The 18,485-nt window shown below is 35.8% G+C and overlaps 4 protein-coding genes across 6 annotated transcripts in view; 3 read left to right on the plus strand and 1 right to left on the minus strand.

Annotated features, from left to right (window-relative positions):
* The first annotated feature begins 983 nt into the window (after positions 1-983).
* On the plus strand, positions 984-4,375 carry LOC149948327 (E3 ubiquitin-protein ligase COP1-like). Its single transcript, XM_090173310.1, has 4 exons — positions 984-1,422; positions 1,486-2,292; positions 2,354-2,732; positions 3,324-4,375. The coding sequence occupies exons 1-4, from the start codon at positions 1,190-1,192 to the stop codon at positions 3,978-3,980; spliced, it is 2,076 nt and encodes a 691-aa protein (XP_090029436.1). The 5' UTR covers positions 984-1,189; the 3' UTR covers positions 3,981-4,375.
* A 192-nt stretch (positions 4,376-4,567) lies between these two features.
* LOC149948328 (abasic site processing protein HMCES) lies at positions 4,568-6,035 on the plus strand. The gene is made up of 4 exons (XM_090171931.1): positions 4,568-5,007; positions 5,199-5,394; positions 5,470-5,547; positions 5,606-6,035. The coding sequence occupies exons 1-4, from the start codon at positions 4,643-4,645 to the stop codon at positions 5,915-5,917; spliced, it is 951 nt and encodes a 316-aa protein (XP_090028057.1). The 5' UTR covers positions 4,568-4,642; the 3' UTR covers positions 5,918-6,035.
* Positions 6,036-6,101: 66 nt separating this feature from the next.
* LOC149948329 (medium-chain acyl-CoA ligase ACSF2, mitochondrial-like) lies at positions 6,102-10,447 on the minus strand. Of its 2 annotated transcripts, none has more exons than XM_090171757.1 (14): positions 9,991-10,447; positions 9,554-9,611; positions 9,327-9,489; positions 9,127-9,255; positions 9,000-9,062; positions 8,781-8,947; positions 8,596-8,713; positions 7,491-7,732; positions 7,335-7,426; positions 7,183-7,262; positions 6,875-7,131; positions 6,664-6,805; positions 6,429-6,539; positions 6,102-6,345 (listed from the first exon to the last, which is right to left on the minus strand). In XM_090171757.1, coding segments are annotated over exons 2-14 (1,692 nt in total). In that variant the 5' UTR covers positions 9,556-9,611; positions 9,991-10,447; the 3' UTR covers positions 6,102-6,219. The 2 variants fall into 2 exon arrangements, with proteins under 2 accessions (XP_090027883.1, XP_090027884.1); XM_090171758.1 differs by having other exon boundaries at positions 7,189-7,262; positions 9,991-10,444.
* Positions 10,448-11,565: 1,118 nt separating this feature from the next.
* Pi3K21B (phosphatidylinositol 3-kinase regulatory subunit alpha) overlaps positions 11,566-18,485 on the plus strand; it is a 78,184-nt gene continuing 71,264 nt past the window's right edge. Inside the window, exons 1-2 of one of the 2 annotated variants that reach the window (XM_090173316.1) lie at positions 11,566-12,359; positions 18,300-18,377. In XM_090173316.1, coding sequence (XP_090029442.1) covers positions 12,017-12,359; positions 18,300-18,377 — 421 coding nt within the window. In that variant the 5' untranslated portion in view covers positions 11,566-12,016. The remainder of the gene's footprint in view (positions 12,360-18,299; positions 18,378-18,485) is intronic. The other variant, XM_090173315.1, reaches the window with a different exon arrangement.

Below are 18,485 nucleotides of genomic sequence, written 5' to 3' on the forward strand. Positions count from 1 at the left end.
GCGCGCGTTCTCTGTTTCTCCGCCGCTAAATAACTTTTAGAACTATTAGCGCCGCCTTGTAGGAGGAGCGGGAAACTAAAATTAAAAAGATGGAGATTTTTTTTTTATTTTATCTTTGTTTATTGATATTCCCCGCTGATTCACGCGCTTAAACTTGTTTTAATGTGTAGGATTTAATTTGCAATCGTTTTATAGAATTCTTTGAGAAATTGGATGCGTGGGTTGTTGCGTGTTTAATGAAACAAACACCACTTCGATTAGGAATTAAGCTTTGTTTCTTAAGTCTTTATTTAGTTTATTTATGTGGTGTTTATTTCATTTAATATTTTAAACGTGTCGTCTTATAAAGTGGTTTGAAAAAACTGCTTTTGGGGAATTATATGCCAAGGTGTTGAGATGCTACTGCCATCTATGAAAACCATTTGCGGTCGTTTTATAGAATTTTTTGAGATATTGGATGCGTGGCTTTTTGCGTGTTTAACGGAACAAACGTCACTTCAATTAAGAATTAAGCTTCGTTTTTTAGGTCTTTATTTAGTTTATTAATGTGGTGTTTATTTCATTTAATATTTTAAACGTGTCGTCTTATAGAGTAATGGCAGTTCAACGTCACACGACGTCACCCATGATTTTTCCTATTCTAAAAAATTCGCGCCCACAATGGCGGCCATGGCCAAAGCTACGTAGTGCTACTACCTAGGAGGATTCCCTCCTAGCTACTACTCCCTAAAGTGGTTTGAAAAAACTGCCTTTCGGGAATTATATGCCAAGGTGTTGAGATGCTACTGCCATCTATGAAAACTATTTTAAATTGAAGCTTATTTTTCTTTGATATTTTTATTTGTTAATCTTCAGTTTTGTCTATTTTTAAAACAATATAAATATTTATTATATCAATAATTAATTGAATTATTTAAAATTGATTGTTATATTCAAATACGGAATACAGAGATAATGGTAGATGACGCCACTTTCTCAAAATGAAAAGGAATTTTCGATACATTCCATAATGGAAGCCGTTTAATAAATGGTCGTGTATGTGAAAGAGTCGCTTGCTTAATTTTGTCACTTATGTACATAGTTATTATATTTGATTTTATTTAAGATGTAGAACTAATATGTTGAACGGAGCATTAAGCGTATAATTTAAATTTTGGTTTCGTAATAATTTGGAAATTAAAGTTAGGAAATGGCTGCGGGGAATAGGCCTAACTGTGGAAACGATTTAACATCAATACGTCCGCGTAAAAGGCAACATCCTCTTCCTCCGGTGTACAACGGAGATTTAAGTTCCTATGAAGATAAAAATAACGATTTTTTATGCCCCGTTTGCTTCGAAACGATTGAGGAATCCCATATGACGGAATGTGGACACACTTTCTGCTTTAAGTGTATTTCGTTGAGTTTGGAACAAAGCAACAGGTACAGTGATGCATTTTGATTTCTAAACATTTATTGCTACTAATAACTAAACTTGCCTTACAGGTGCCCTAAATGCAATTTTATCATCGAAAAGAAACACCAAATTTTTCCTAATTTCGTTTTGAATGAGTTAATAACAAAGTACAAGAAGAAACAACTGGAAAAGAAGCTAAAACTGGAGGCCGAGAACTCTGGACGAATATCAGATTTTTGGGAGCTTATAAATAAAGATGGCGAGAAGTTAGACTTGCCCAGTGTAGATTTAATGTTAGGAATATTATCGCAGAAGAAACAACAACTGGAAACTGATAACAAAACGGCCCAGCTAACTTTGTTGAAGGAGTTTTTGTCTCATACAAAGAAAAGAAAACAGGAACAGTTGGAATCCATTATGAGAGAGTTACGCTATGTTGATGAAGACATGAAAGTTATTAATGAAACATTTGACGCTCAGAAGAATAAAAGTTCAATGCTAGACTCTGTTCCAGATTTAAACTTATTTGACTCTAGGGACTTGTCCGATGAAATTTTTACTAATGTTAAGAAGGAACTACCTTCATGCAGTTCATCCTCATTGTCATCATCAGCAGCATCCAACTCACCATGCGTCGTTCCTACTAGTACAGCCATTGACAAAGGCGTAACTTCTTTAAATAGCCCAAAAAACAATACATTTCAAGATGGCTTCAATGGGAGTTTATATACTGGAACATCCAAAAGTATAACTACTAATTTAGTAAATCGCCGTAGACGTATGATCAGTCATTTTGATGACTTGGAGAAGTGCTATTTTTCGTCTCGATCCAAAGACCCTATGACGGGTAGTTTTTTGACAGAAACACCACCTGCCTCAAATTCCTCCATTAAAAAGTAAGTTTGAAACTAAAATTAATCATTTCAATTCAATATTAATAATCTCTGTTAATTTTAGCCCTCAAAGTGGTTTGGTGGAATTCTCCGATACTCTTCATAAATTCACAAAATTTTGCTCCGTTCGCCCATTAGCTACATTAAATTATGCCAGTGATTTATTTAATGGCTCCAGCATTGTTTCCAGTATTGAATTTGACAAGGATAATGAATTTTTTGCCATAGCAGGAGTCACGAAGAGAATAAAACTCTTTCAGTATAGTTCCGTTATTCAAGATACTGTAGATATTCACTATCCAATGAATGAGATGCTTTGCAACTCAAAAATAAGCTGCATCAGTTGGAGCTCCTACCATAAGGGCATGTTAGCGAGCAGTGATTACGAAGGCTCAGTTTCTCTGTGGGATGCCTTTACGGGTCAAAAAATACGCCTTTTTCAGGTAATTAAAAATTAACTGTTGATCCCTGTGATAGGGCTGTGCGAAAAGTGGTTTTAGGAAATCGAGTTGGTTATTAAGTATTAATTTTTTTTGATTGAGTAATCAAGTACTTGATTAAGGGGAAACTTCCTCTTTTTCGAGTTGAGTAACTAAAAAAAACCTCGAGTAATATTTTAACGAGTCGGGTTATCGAGTACTTGATTAGAAGCTGGTTTTATTCTAGTAATTATGAAATTAAATTTTAAAGCAGTTTAAAGTAACTTTCAATGTTGAAAAATATTCCTTTAATTTAAATGAACCAGTTTCCACAACTTTGTAGGTACCGTTTATTGCCCCCCTAAAAGTTGTAAAAACCCCTCCTTAAACTTTGAAGCAACGAGGATAGAAAAAACAAATACTCAACGAGTTTAGATAGCAGCTTATTCAAGTAATCAGGTACCCGACTATGCAATTTTTTGGTACTCGGTAATGAATGAGTATTCTCCAATTACATTCGAGCTCGAGTTAGAGTACTTGATGATGTTCGAGTACTCGCACAGCCCTACCCTGTGAGCCTCCGTTTTATGGTAAGTCATCTGAATTTCATTACAGGAACACGAAAAACGTTGCTGGAGCGTTGATTTCAACAAAGTTGATACTAAATTAATTGCTTCAGGATCGGATGACTCTAGAGTTAAACTCTGGTCAACGGATAGCGAACATTCCGTAACATGTTTAGAAGCCAAAGCCAATGTCTGTTGCGTCAAGTTCAACCCAGAAAGCCGTTATCATTTAGCTTTCGGTTCTGCCGATCATTTTGTTCATTATTACGATTTACGCAACACTAAACAAGCCCTGGGTGTGTATCGTGGCCATAAGAAAGCAGTGTCCTACGTAAAATTCCTTAGTTCTAAGGAATTAGTTTCCGCCTCGACTGATAGCCAGTTGAAGCTTTGGAATGTTGAGAAGCCTTCTCATTGTATACGCTCCTTTGAAGGCCATTTAAATGAGAAGAATTTTGTTGGATTAGCAACTGATAATGATTATATCGCTTGTGGAAGTGAAAATAATTCGTTGTATATCTATTACAAGGGTTTAACGAAGCAAGTTCTTGCTTTTCATTTTGATACGGTTCGAAGTGTTTTGGAAAAGGATAAGAAGGAAGATGATTCTAATGAATTTGTAAGTGCAGTTTGTTGGAGAACTGGCTCTAATGTTGTAGTTGCGGCTAATAGCCAAGGTACTATAAAAGTGCTTGAATTAGTTTAACGTTTACAACTTATAGTTAATTATAAACTATTTGTTTTTATTTTTCCTTATATTTGATTATTCTCGCTTAAGCTCTGGTAGGTGTTAAAGAACTAGCCAATGAATCTGGTTCTGCACCTTTATCACCTAACATTGACTTAGCGATGTGTAGTCGGGTTGGAAAAACTAAATCCGAGTTTCATGTTAGAAATTTATTTGGTTTTTGTTGTTTTGCGTTGTAGGAACTCTCTAATTGTTTTTTTAATGGCTATTTAAACTTAAACTCATTGTTAATTTAGGATTGTCTCAGTTTATTTGTCACTAGGCATTAGAAAATTGTTTTACGAGCCCTGTAAAATTAAGTGTAAATTTGTACAGTTGAGAACCGTATTTTGAAACCTTATTTTAAAACTGGTGTCTAGAAAAATTAATAAACCTTTATTTTTGAACTAATATTTAGTTTTTTAATCAGCAGTTAATAATAAATCCGCTTCTTTATAATCTTCTGATTTAAAAGATTTTAAAATCCGTCGTTATCAATAAGGTTATAAGAAGTTAAAGTACAAATACAGATTCGTTGATTAAGTGCTAGATGGCGTTAAGTTCTCAAGCTCTCATTTGTTGAATATGGTAGTCTGCTTTCTAAATTCGCGTTTTGCGTTCGCCGGTATTTTCTCAGCAAGATGTGCGGTAGATTTGCTTGTTTTTTGGGTAAATGCAATTTTCAGAGGGCATGTTCCTATTTAGATAGTAGCGGAAATGTCATTTTACCGAGATTTAGTTGTGATGAGGACTATTATGTCCCGAAATATAATATGGCACCAACAGGTACAACACCAGTACTTGTGTCCCCAAACAAAATCACCAACTGCGGTATTGAAGATGGTGAAAGAGTTCTTTGCTTCATGCGATGGGGCTTAACACCGCCGTGGAAGAATACCGAGAAAGAACTTATCATTAACAACTGCAGAGGGGAAGGTATCATGGAGAAGCCTTTATTCAAGAAACCCTTTACCAATGGCCAAAGATGTGTGGTACCTGTGAATGGGTGAGTAATATCTTATAGCAGAAATGATGACAACCACTTTTGACTGACCGTTAATCAGTCAAACCAAAAACTTTGGTCCTTATTTTTACTTATTAGTTATTTAATGATAAATATTTTATAGGGGGGGGGTTAAGGTAGGACAAACGCAGGTCGTTTACATGGTGTTTGCTTAGTATAGTCTCATTATCCAGGTTTTACGAATGGCAACCTAAATCAGGACTCAAACAGCCATATTTCATACACGCCCCTTCGGAATCAAACATTCAGTGGTTAGATTTGGAGAATGAGAATGAATTGGTACAATATTGGGATCTGCAGGTGGGTTGGACCGGCCCCAAACTTTTAAACATGGCCGCTATTTTCACTGAGAGCGGACCCAACGCGGAGGTCAGACATTTTTCTAATCTAAAAACTGACACTCGATAGTTTTATATCACAAACATAGCCGCCTTTAATTTACAGACCAATGTGAATTACTCTTATTCGGTAGTTACTATTGAATCCCAGAAACCATTCTCCGAAATCCACAACAGAGTTCCCGTAAGTTTTTAGATACATTTACTCTTCGAAATTTATTTAAAGGTTGAAAAATTACCAGGTAATTTTGGATACTGACGCGAAAATCGGCCAATGGTTAACTACGGGTTCGACCCAGGAGGCGTTATCTTTGATCGAAGCCCCCCGAAACTTGGAATGGTACATGGTCTCCAATTACGTCGGCAATTCGCGCAATCAGGGCCACGCTTGCTTGGAGAGATCCACCGAGGTAGTCGAGCCCGCGATTAAACGCAAAACGCCCAAAAAGGGTCCGATACCGGGGCAAAGACCCATCACCAACTTTTTCCAAAAGTCTCCGGCCAAAGATGGCGCTAGTTCTTCGCGCATTAAAAAGTTGAAGAAAGACAACTAAAATGAATTATATACTTTACTTCACTTTAAATATCTATCATATTTGTTATCATTTATCTTAAAATACCTTTAAAATGCTGAAGTTCATCTATTTTATGCCAATAAATTATTTTTTAAAACGTAACTCAGCTTCAACTCTTTAAAACAAAACTTTTATTACTTTTATCGACAAAATATCACTCATTTCTCCCCGAAATTAAATATCACGAAAGTAACTTTAAAAAAAGAAGGTAAATATTCAGATTGCTTCTCTATTAATCGCAACTTGAAGGTATTAATCTTGAGTGAAGAAAAACTAAATCATTATCGATTTAGATTTAGCTTCTCCAATGCGTATTGCCTAAGTTTGAACTTTTGAACCTTTCCCGAAACCGTGGTTGGAAAGACGTCGGCAAAAAAGACATAGCGAGGTATCTTGAAGTGGGTTATCTACCCCACCATCACCAAAGGAAAAAAACGTACAATTTTAACTTGCGGTTGGAATTTTAAGTAGTTTCGAAATACTTTTTTACCTTGCCTTTGCAGTAATTCTTGACGTCCTCCTCCGTGAGGTACATTCCCGATTTAAGTGATATCCAAACGCAAGCTTCCTCCCCCATTTTGTGGTCCGGAACACCGATTACCTGTTTCGAGTGTTTATCGATATATTTAGTAGTTAAATTTAATTAAATTTAGGTCGCTCGATCGCGACACGGCGTAGAAAACCCTAAAGGAAAGTAGCTCGTGCGAAAGGGTCAACTTATTTACTTGGGCATCTTTGATGGCGTCGTGTTTCATGAGGAACTGCTCTATCTCGGCGGGATATATGTTCTCCCCACCCCTTATGACCATGTCCTTTTGTCGTCCAACAACGTAGATGTAGCCTTCCTTGTCCATCTTTCCGAGATCCCTGGTGGAAGTGATTAATTTCGGTGGTTAGGATACGTGGTGTCTAAGCGTCTTTGCTAAACGAACATACCCTGTATGGTACCACCGATCGGCGCTCAGACACTCTCTGGTTTTTTCCTCATCACCCCAGTACCCCAGAAAAACGTTGTAACCACGGACCAATATCTGCCCCTCGTGGCCCAATGGTACCACGTTTTCGTTTTCATCCACTATTTTGACCTCTTGCAGATCCAAAGGTTGCCCCACTGATTCGTATAGATGGGGTTCCGTATGATTCGGATCCATCGCCGTGATCACTCCGGAACTTTCGGTACATCCGTATCCGATCTAACGCAAAGTGAGAATTACTCACGTTCACCGTGCTCTTAAATTATTTACCCTTACGAGAACTTTGGCTCTAAACGCTTCTTTGGTCTTTTCCACTAATTCCGTGTAACAAGTTGATCCACCCATCAAAACTGAAAGACGAATATGGGTTTCGGACCTATTATACCTCCCGGAATAAACCATATATCTCGAGTGTCACTTACTGCTTTTCAAACTAGAAACGTCAATGGATTTCAACTCTGGTTTGCTCAGCATATCAACCAGCATTGTAGGCGCGGCCAACAGTGACGTACAGCTTCAAATTAGAGTTTCAATTAATTTCAAATTATTTTGTACCATAATTAGATTTGGATACGTACCGCTCTTTTTCTATGGCGTTGAGGGAAGCGATGGAATTGTACCTGGCTGACGGGAAAACAGCCGTTGCCCTACTACCGAGTATTCCCATGATGCCAATTACGCAGCCCAGCGCGTGGTACATGGGCACTTGCATTAACAAAATGAGAGACTGGTCGTAAAGCAAGCGCCGTCCGAAAGCCCGTCCAAGATTCAAACATTGAAAGTTTGATATACACGCCGCTTTGGATCGTCCAGTGGTACCCTGTACATACACAAGCCATTGAGGCAAAGTAAGTCCTGAGTCGTTGTGTAAAACAATTTTAACGCGTCACGCCAGTTCGAGAATGGGTGCTAACAAAAAACGGAGTCGATACCGATCTTTTCAGCGCTTGATGACGTCAAAGCCACTAATTCTCCAGCTGGACTTACACACACCAGAAAGACCCATTGCTTATCCCTTTTTTATTACGTTGAAATGGTGTTACAAATCTTTTCGCAACAGCATGGACCAAGAATCTAAGGACACACTGTTGACGATATTTTGACACGGTTGGCGTGCCCTAAATCGGAAGGCTTACTGAGGTACATCAGCCACTTTGAAGCGCCTCAAGAATTATGTTCAACTATCATTACGATAATCTTAGTCGGGGCTTAGGCGACAGTACGAGTTAGGTTAGGCTTAGGTCATTACATTTTTTAAGTTTTGAAGTGAAATGGATTCCAGTGAATTTGATTAAAAAACCTCTGCCATACGCGGCTTACTGGTTATTTTTACTTAACACAATGGCTAATTACCATTACTTAAAATTTAAAGAACCAATTTCTAAAATAAAAGGTCTAAAACTTACTAAAGCCTAATCATTTAACCGACAAAAACGGCGCCATTTTGTCAAAATTGAACGTGAACGCTCCAGCTTCTCTACGAAACTACGTCGGAAATTGACTTAAGCGACGCCAAGTTTGTCCACATTGAACTAAAATGAACCGTGATTTTCCTATCCCCAGTATTAACGCGTGATTTTTAAAGCCTGAACAGTGAATCCCCTTAGATTCTTGGTCCATGGCAACAACACTTCTGACATTTTCTCCATGCAGACACGAACAGTAAACGGGTTTTTGTCTTACCGAGGTGTATTGAATGCAGAACGGATCATCGGGTTGAACTTTACTTTTCACATCGGAGAACAATCGTTGCATGGCTATGTTTGGTTCCTTCAGTAAGTGTTGAAATTCCAGTGTACCTCTTTAAAATAGAATTCGTGTCATCGTCAATTAGGAAGTACAGTAAAACTTGAAAAAGCAATGTTTACGGCCTTGGTTTATCCGAGATGAAAATAACGTGTTTTAAAAACGGCATCTTCTTGGAAGACAACGTTTTTGAAGTATGCTTGGCGATTTCCGGCTCTACTCCGCATAGAATTCCGTAATAGTCTATTTCCTCCATGTTGTCCTGCACCACGATGGCCGAACAATTTACCTGAAAAACGCGTAAATTCAAATATTTCAAGAAAATAAAGTGTTTTACCGACATATCCCACGTGTTTTAAAGCGTATTCCAACTCGTCCATTTGGTATGCTGGACATACGGTCACCTAGAAAGATGTGAACCTTTTGAATTATCTTTCGTTGTCGTTAAAAATTGAGTTGTTGACTTACTAAAATCATCCCTGTTTTAGCTATGGCGAATTCCATCAATAGCCATTCGTACGAATTGCGACCCCAGATTGCCACACGATCACCTTTCTTCAAACCCAAACCTAACAGATTAGCCGCCACAATGTCGACCTGTTCATGTAGACGAACAGTTCGAGTTACGGCTCTAAAGCAATAGTTAAAAACGTTGAGAGTGATATTACTTGGTTGTTGAATTCACTGTACGATTTTGTAATTCCTTGATGAACCGATATTACAAACGGGTGATCAGGGCTCTCCTGAACAGCCTCTTCCAACTGTTCCCCGACTGTGGAAAAAGTAAGTTCCATGGAAGATGCCTTGTAGATGTATGAATTATCTTTGTCCCTGTATGATAAATTGAAAATATGTTTAAAGAACTTTGAAAGCCCAGTTACCCGATTTTGCTTACATTTTGCTTGAAGTAATATCTTAACTTCAAACTCTTTTATTATTGAAAATTGTTGTCTCTATGAGAGAAAAAACGACGTTAAATTCAGTGAAAACTTTGAAAAGCTAGAATTTGCTATTGTACGCGTTTAAGCCATTTTCATTTCGAGAATATCGCTAAAGCCAGAGCTCTATAACTACGCTTTCAGTTTTCAGTGTTTTTAATAGGGATTGTGTAAATTGAACAGCTAAACACTTTACAAACAAAACTTACTTTTACTTATAATAAGATATTATAGCGGTGTTTTCAACCCCTTTTAACCTCAAGTTTTTCTAACCAGGAAACAATGTCTTCTTAAAATCGCTAAATCACACTGGATAAAAATAAATCTGGAAAGTTGATATTTCTCTGCTTTGGCAAGCGGAAACTGCTAAGATAGTAAACAATAGACAACTTACCACGAATGCAAAAGTCGACTAAAAAGGGGTCCGACTTATTCCGCGAAATCTAAATGTGCAAAACAAACGCAAAAATTGTTTTGAAAATTTTCGAGATTCCGTTTGCGTAGTGGCTTCCGCCACGAATTCAAATACACTTGATAGCGAAGGTTTTTTCGCGTCGAAACCCACAACGCTGCTCAGTGGTTAACGCGATTTCGTCACGTGTAAGATAAGCGAATTTCACTTTATGTCGGTATTGGTGTCGAGTCTTAGCGAAACATGGGACATCGCTTAAGCGGTTGAGGCATTCACCTTAAGCAGGAAGAATTGGGAAATGTCTCTTATCGCCACTTAAACTGATTCCAATAATTGTTTTTGTCTATAAAGGGCTTTGAAAATTTATTATATTCGCCGGAGGCTTTTCTAGAAGGCGAGAGTTGTCCCAATTTCGCGTCTCTCTTTGCCTCATTATATGTATATGAACCGAATTTTCCAGCTTTGTTTTCAATATAACCGTAATTTAAGTACGCCAGAGGATTGGATTCGGTATTTTACCAGTTTCACTGCTTTAGTTTGTTGCACCCGTTTTGGGAATTTTTTTCATATTTGGTTAGAAATAATTAAAACTTTGGTTTAAATGAAAATTATTTTTATGATTTGTTATATTTTATCTTATTTGCAGAAAACATTTAATTTCTAATAGCGACGGTAATAATTTGGTTTTTCATGAGGATGTTTCCGAAAATACGTTTTTTAAAAATAATGTATTTTAAAGTACGCGGGTGCTTTGGATTGGGTGTAAATCCATTTCCAAATTCTAAGTCTAGAAAAGGTTCATTGGTCTACTTTTTATGCTATTAAAAAAAAATTGTTATTATATATTTAAATGACGTTTATTGATGTACTTTATTATTATTATATTTATTATGTATTTATACTTTTTGTATTAATTCATACTTTTAGTAGCAATACTGCCAGCTATTATCATAGCGCAAAGAAAATGAAAGAGGAATAGAAAATTAGTGGTAGGTCTACTCACTTCCGGTAATGTTAGGATGTAAGTCTCGTCTATTGAAATATTATTAATTGGATGTTTATCACGCAAAAGCGATATAGTTTTAACGACTGCTTCAACATAAGCCTAATCTGTTGAAATATAATTAAACGGAAGTACTTATCAATTTAATTGTTATTAACTGGCCAATAAGTCGCCAGATGACTTCGGCCCTTATAACCTTGGCTGTATCTGAATGATAATAAAAAAATTCTGATTCTGATTCTGTATATCATAACTAACAAACAGTGGCGTAGGTAGAAAAATTGGATGAAAATGTAAAATTAGAAAATAGGCCCCCTCTATACTTACGACTCTGATAGTACAACCGTCGTGGCTGTCGGATGAGTTGGTGGGCCCCTAAAAATAACGTGGTTCCCAATGTATCGCGCACTTGTAAGCGTTATATTTCGAAATTCAAATTCAAATATCGAGATAATTTTAACGCCTTCCGTAAAGTACCGTTTCTATTCCTCCTCTATATTTTCTTTGATCCAGCCCTGTAAATGTTTTCCGGTTAACTGAAGCCTTGGCAGCGCGGCGGGCGGTTGCGGATCATTTTGTTTCTAACATTTCAAATGTTCGGATATTCTAATTTTTTGGTAAAGTGTGTACATGAACAGGAAACGAAAAGTGTGTAGTCACTTCACGAACAGCTTCTTTTATCAATACACGGTTTTAACTAATTTGAGAAATAAACGTTTTTGTGGGAGCGTTTACAGTAAAGTACATGTAAAATTATGCACCAAGCCTTGGCTGTCATTGAAAAACAAGCATGAATCTCGACCATGAATAATAAATTTTACTACGCTTTTTAACCGAATTATTAGTGCTTTATAGTTTAAATGCTCAATGTAACATGGGGATAGATGTGCCACTGAACCGCTACTATTTATTACCGCAAAATGTGTTCAGACGTTCCAGGCATTTGAACAAGTTGGAACAGTGAAGTCCAATGACAGTAGGCTGGAGTAAACCCTTGGCTGAAGGATGGAAGAAAAGATATTTTATCAGTGCCTTTATAAGTACGATAAAGGCAACCCAAATGAACTGTCTCTGGAAGTTAGTGATGTGATTGAAGTGAAGAAACCATTTCAGTATCCTATTTCTGGAAGCGAACAACATCCGTCTGGATGGATGATTGGGAAAAATTTACGTAGTGGAGAAACTGGGTTCTTCTCAGGTAGTGTCGTTGCTTATTTAAGATCTGAGCCAATGACTTGTACTGCTCCTGTACCACAAAGACCAGTGCCTAGACCACAAGTGCTTACGCGAGTACCTGGACTTCAGCCACCAGAAGCGCTTCAAGACTCAGGATACGGAGATTCCCCAAGTAAGTTGGATATTCATTTGTTTTATATCAAATACGTTAGATCTCGGGTACTTGTGTTTAATTTAAGTAAAACGTTAATAGCCCCTTGTTTGACAAAACGGTTTCCATATATAACCTATTAAAGTACCAGTAGTTGGAAGATTTTTCAAATATAGTTTATGGATCTAAATAAGGAAATAATATAATTAACAAGAAGAACATTAAAAATTAATGAAAGCGAATAATAAATGTTAATGTAGATGTTTTTAAAAATTTAAGACTGTAGGTGTAGATTATATTGTGTGCTTAATTATTTATTATTTTAATATTATTATAACTCTGTAGTATATTCCTATTTAAATTAAAATGTCAAAAATTGTGAATAGTTTTAAAACTTTCCACTAGAAGGCGGTACTGAGCAGATATTTGTTAAAATCAGTATTTTGTAACTTGGGATGGAGAGCTTATGTAATCGGATTCTATGTCTGTGCATTTATAAGGAAAAATACAACTTCTCACGAAGGTGCAGTTAATATCATTGAATTTTAATTAAGTGTGAAAAGTATAAAGTAACTTTCGTACCGTTTGGTAATCTACTTTTATAGAACCGAGTACAATGCCAATAAACGTGTATTAGATTGTTTTATCACCTACAAAACTTAAGCTACCTTTATGGTAAAATTCGTCTGCTACTTAAATTCTAACTTGTATTTTCCAAATTAGTCTTATAAGCTTACATAGAGCCACATAGTAGTCAACACGAGAAGTTCATTAGCTACTCTTTTTTCGTCACCTAAGCAGAGGCTTTGTGCTTTAAAAAATGGAAAATCGTCTGCTTAGCAGACCAAAATACAACAGATATGAGGTTCTCGCGTTGGTCACAACTTGACGCTATGTTAACTGAAAAGGCACATTTGGACGACGGGGAAAACCGTGAATAAAATGATTAAAATCGCGTTGTAAAAATTCGTGAGTAGTAAACTAATTAACGATTGGAATTTACGATCGTCTTTACCAGTAAGGGTTAGAAATTTCAAGTTTGATATCTAGTTCGACGCTACATTTACCGGCCTCAGTATCCCAAAATATTTTTTTTAATCTGAGCCCAAGAAGTTGATCTTTTTCCATTTTGATGGTTTTTGGCGATTTTGCCTTAAAATCTACATACTTTTTTTTTAATTAGGAGCGACTTGGTCGAGTATTACATTTTTGGTTAGTACTGATCATTTCTGAACTACGTTTTCGGTTGCATTAAATTTTTTTAATTAAGTGAGATTTCTGGCCAATTCGCCCCTCAACCCGCGTACGCACTATTGTCATATTTGAATTTCGTGCCAATTGAAACAGGCGCCATCTAACGTGTTCGCGTTTCGCTACCTTATTTCCAAAACCAGGTAACTCGAAAAATTCGGTTTGTCTAAAAATTAATTTATATTAACGTGTTCGCGTTTCGTTAACTTATTTCCATAACCAGGTAACTCTAAAAATTAATATAAAATTAAGGTTTCCCGTTTTGATACCTTAATTCCAAAACCGGGTAACTCGAAAAATGATTTTTCGATAAAATTCTTCTTGCGTTTTTTAAGTTAATATACAAGATGATTGTAAATTTATTTAAATTCAATATTTAAAATATAGATAATACATCGGGAGGATTGTGTGTACTTAAATGTCCGTGACATCTTTTTTTTTAGAACTCATAAACGAATCTAACGCGATTATTTGTCGATTTAGTCGATTTTCTTATAGCTGTTAATCGATTGATTAAATTAACCCTTTACAGTTTTACGCGATAAGATTTTGTCAAGATATATCGATTTTTCGGTAGTATTGCTTTACGATTAATGTCGTGGTTTATTTTTATTTATTATCATTATTTATATATCGTCTTTATTTTTTACGCATATTATTATTATTATTATTAGTTTTTTTTTAGAAGAACTTATGGTGTCGGCCAGATACGCAAATTATTAGTATATAGTATATATAGTTATTCGCGGCTGGCTCTTAAGTGTGACCTATTTTCGTTGCCGTGGTAACGAGTTTGTCGGCCATAATACTAAGATGGCAATGGTGGTCGTGAGATTCTTGAAAAACATGATCGTCTGGTGTCAGCGTTGCCAGGTCCTTAAAATGAAATAATTGTTCCGTGGATAAAAAATTATCGATTTCTGAAAACAATTATCGTACGCCTGACAATTAGTTGAAAATTTTAATTTTGTGGAAATATTGACGTTAAACTTACAATTGTTAGTCGAACTTATGGTTATGATAAATAATTTTTTAACTTAAGTTATCACCTATTAAGAAAATTGGACAAAAACAAAAAAAAACAATATTAAAAAGTTACAAGTTTTCTGTCAAATTTAATAATTATCGTAACTTAAGACTAAATTATCGAAAATAGCGTACTATATCGTACGATGTTAAAATTATCGTTCGTCCTAAGAATTATCTCGTGTTTATCGACATTTACGATAATTATCGATATTTACGATAATTATCGACATTTACGATAATTATCGTACGTCTGGCAACGCTGTGGGGTGTTTTCCCTCGTGATCTGTGACGTAGAATAGTGTCATGGCGGCTGTTTTAAGGCGTAGCTTAGCTACGAGCAAGCACCGAATTAGTATAGCTCATTAATTGACTTATGATAAATCGAATAAAAAATCATTGGGCACTTTTCGTCTACGATAATAATAATTAAGTTAAAGTTACCCTGCAGTTGAGTAGAAATTGAATGAATGAATGAATTTATTAAGTTTGGCACGAAAACCCTCCCTTTATCTACGCCACTGGTACCCTTTTCAAACCGCACCAGGGTTGGCACTTTTTTGATTTTTTTAATAAAAATCAAATTAATCGATTTTTATTTAAATCGGATTTATTTTTTATTTTATTGAAATAATTTTTATACAATAAATGACTCTTGATCTATATAATTAACGGATATTTTACTTTTATCAGTTAGCTAATCTTAAAATAAATGAAATCTTAATTAAATTTAATAGCCATTTCATATTTTAGTTTGCTCAGATGAATTTTAATTTTTAAGAACTTTTTTTCTATTTTTTTTATTCCTCCATTAAAATAGTTTGTGTGATTTAAAAATATTATATTTCGAAAAGCATTTTTTTGCCAAAATTAAATAATGGTCAGAATAAAAAATAATTACCTTAATGAGTTTAAGGAAAGGACTGTAAGAGTGACGTAAGCTGAATGATTATGAAGCTGCGACCCCTAAAGCCGAAATTAGCTTCCCTTAAGGAACTAAATATGTATTAATTATTTGAATCTGACTTTTATTTAACTGTTGAGTGGAATTCACTGAGAAACGACCGTAATTCGAATAAAATTATAGATTTTTTGAAAAATCTACACTCTTTTCGCTTAAATCTCATTGCGTTTAAACACAGCGACCAATCAATAAAAAGGGTTTCCTCGCGAAGTTTTGTCATAGAACGTGAGCTTTTCCCGTAATCTTGCGATTCTCTCCCCCCCCCTTCCCCCTCGTTCTCTTAAAATACCGGGTTTGCCATTGGTCCCAAATTGAGCTCTGTGACCAGATCTGGCCAATCGAAAGTCGCGGTTCCGCTCGGCGATTTCGTTCATAAGGTTTCGGTTGCGTCACTGTAAGGCCCTTGTTACTATAGCGACAACTACCCTTAGACGCTCGCGGAAGACGACTTTCAAGGGGCGAAATATCCTTATTTTTTTGAAAAATAAAATGGTAGGGAAAGTGGAACGAACGTAATCGTAAATTAGAGATTAGTAATTTTTATTTTGCGTCCCGTTCTAAATTAAGAGGACTTAATTTTGATAATCTGTGCGTATTTTAAAATTATTCTCGTAATAATACAGAGGTATACGTCTACAAATTTGCCATTGAAATTCAATTGTTTAACTATCATCAGCGTATATAAATTCGGCATCGGTTGTTCGGGGGCAGGGGAGGCTATGATATTGAAAGCCACTAGGCTAGGGAGAGAAAACTATTACGCTTAGTGGCCCTTATTTAAGCTATTGCAGTAGGCGATACCCCCCCGCTATGCCAGCTTGCCCCCGATTTGAAAATTATGTAACTACAGTTACCGGAACGCGCCGATCCAACTACATTCGCGGGTGAACGGCATTGTGCAAGGTAAAAGCCATCGCGTGTACCTGTAGCTTCTGTTATATATATCCGAATTATAACACTGGAGGGGTCTTCACCGCGCGTGCGCGCAGTTGCATAGCAACTACTAGCCACGAATCGCCTCTCCTCGTTGGTTGAAATTGCATCTGCAAATTTCCCGTATAATAGGCGCTTTATTCCAAATTCCCTTATAAAGCGACTTTGTTCATTTTATTCGGGTATTTAAAATAATTTATTTCGATCTGATATTTAATTTTAATACAAATATTGATTGTATTGATTTTTTATCTGTTATGCTTTTTTTGTTCGTAGCGTTAACCCTATTCTAACATTTAGTTTAATTACTACTTTTAATTTGGTTGGCTTCGATACGGAATATTGCAATAGAAACTATTAAAAAATATTTGAGTCAAATTTTTAAAAATTAGATATCGTTAGATTTAAACTTTAAAGGTCCACGGGATCGTTTGAAAAATTCGGGTCGAATTTCAGGTAGCTTTTTCCTTTCGCGCAAACATACTCGCTCGCTTCTCAGAACACGTGACTATGTAGCTCCATCCTCAAAATTGCAACGATTTTTTGGTTATTTATATTTAAATCAAATAAACCCGCGTTATTTGTTATTTAATATTTAGAGAGCAGCTCGTGTCCTGATTACGCAACAAATGTAAAAAATGACTGCTCAGCTGGTTAAAGCCATCAGCCTACTTCCGTATTTATTTTAATTTAATCAGGCGAGTAATAGAAATTTAATGCTAATTTTTGAACATTTGCATTTAAAACACAAACGGTAATTTGCAAGAAATATTTGGTTTCCGTATTCAATTTTAAATTCCCTAAATGGACCTGTCGTACAATAGATATCAGCCACTAATATGAAATTCAATGTTAATAATTATTCAGAATGGGGTGTCAAAGAGATTGATTGTTTTAACAATTTTGAATATAAAAATAATGCTGCTTCAAAATTGAGCAAAAATAGATATTTATCGAAAATTAAATTACTCGATTTAAATTAATCCTCCCTTTGAAAAAAATTATAATATAAAAAAAATTATGTAAAAAATTGTACATTGGGTAAGTTCAGGTTAAATTTTGGTAAATGCGTGTAAATTTGGGAAAAAAATCGCAAATTGGGTAAATACAAGTAAATTTGGGTTATATTATTTAAAATGGGTAAGGCTGGGTATATGCATGTACACCACCCTCCTACGCATTGTAACCCGGCCACCTGAATTAAAGGCTTCAAAAGTCGCTTGATGACTTAGGCCTAAGGTGGATTATTATTTCGGTAAATATTAGTAAAATGTGCAAATTGACAAAATTTTGTTTATGGAAGGACAATTGGTAAATCGGATAAAATCTGCCATTTCTCCATGTTAATTTCCATATGGAAAAGTAGATTTTAAGTAATCAAAAACATTTTTGGTTGCCATGAAAAAACTAAAGCCCGTCGAAACTTTTCTTTTCGGGAAATTTCAAGTTACATAAAGGTATACCATAAGTTTATGAGGTATCGTAAACTTATGGGTATACTTATCCACGGAATTTAAATAAAAGTAAGTATATGTTCCAAGTGAACAGAGAATGTATGGGCAGCACCCGGTTCGTGATTCCCGGAAGTAAAACCACGCCCCTCCGCCTTTCCTCTAGTAAACTTTACCCCTTTCTCTCGGGCAAGGGGGGGGGATAATATATTTCGGGGATCATGAAAACAGAGACTTTATCAGCGTATTCTCTGAATTTATTCTTTACGTAGACTTATAGAACTTTGGCGTAGAATCATAGTCTTTATTATTAATGATATTTGTAATTTGTTTCAGCTGGTGCCGTCGCTCAAAATTCTAACAAGCATCAGTTGGTCGAAGTTTTCTTCGTGACGCCGGTTCTATGCAAGCATTGTAAGTTCGCAATTCGTATATATTTCATTTCATTGGCGATGGAAAATTCGACCGCGATACTCGGGGCTCGTCTTATCATGTAGTAATAGTTCTTTTTATAAAATAACC

Source organism: Leiobunum rupestre, chromosome 4 (assembly GCF_980474605.1).
Source record: "Leiobunum rupestre chromosome 4, qqLeiRupe1.1.hap1, whole genome shotgun sequence".
Taxonomy (NCBI): Eukaryota; Metazoa; Arthropoda; class Arachnida; order Opiliones; family Sclerosomatidae; genus Leiobunum; species Leiobunum rupestre.

What these genes read in the sequence shown, in the direction of transcription:
- LOC149948327 (XM_090173310.1), top strand. Translation starts at nt 1,190, where the DNA reads ATGGCTGCGGGGAATAGGCCTAACTGTGGAAACGATTTAACATCAATA. An exon ending in AGTTTGGAACAAAGCAACAG is followed by an intron (nt 1,423 to 1,485) that starts GTACAGTGATGC and finishes CTTGCCTTACAG; the next exon opens with GTGCCCTAAATGCAATTTTA. An exon ending in AAAAAATACGCCTTTTTCAG is followed by an intron (nt 2,733 to 3,323) that starts GTAATTAAAAAT and finishes ATTTCATTACAG; the next exon opens with GAACACGAAAAACGTTGCTG.
- LOC149948328 (XM_090171931.1), top strand. Translation starts at nt 4,643, where the DNA reads ATGTGCGGTAGATTTGCTTGTTTTTTGGGTAAATGCAATTTTCAGAGG. An exon ending in TGTGTGGTACCTGTGAATGG is followed by an intron (nt 5,008 to 5,198) that starts GTGAGTAATATC and finishes CTCATTATCCAG; the next exon opens with GTTTTACGAATGGCAACCTA. An exon ending in AGAGCGGACCCAACGCGGAG is followed by an intron (nt 5,395 to 5,469) that starts GTCAGACATTTT and finishes TTTAATTTACAG; the next exon opens with ACCAATGTGAATTACTCTTA.
- LOC149948329 (XM_090171757.1), bottom strand. An exon ending in TCTGCATTCAATACACCTCG is followed by an intron (nt 7,733 to 8,595) that starts GTAAGACAAAAA and finishes GTGTATGTACAG; the next exon opens with GGTACCACTGGACGATCCAA. An exon ending in AACGCCATAGAAAAAGAGCG is followed by an intron (nt 7,427 to 7,490) that starts GTACGTATCCAA and finishes TCTAATTTGAAG; the next exon opens with CTGTACGTCACTGTTGGCCG.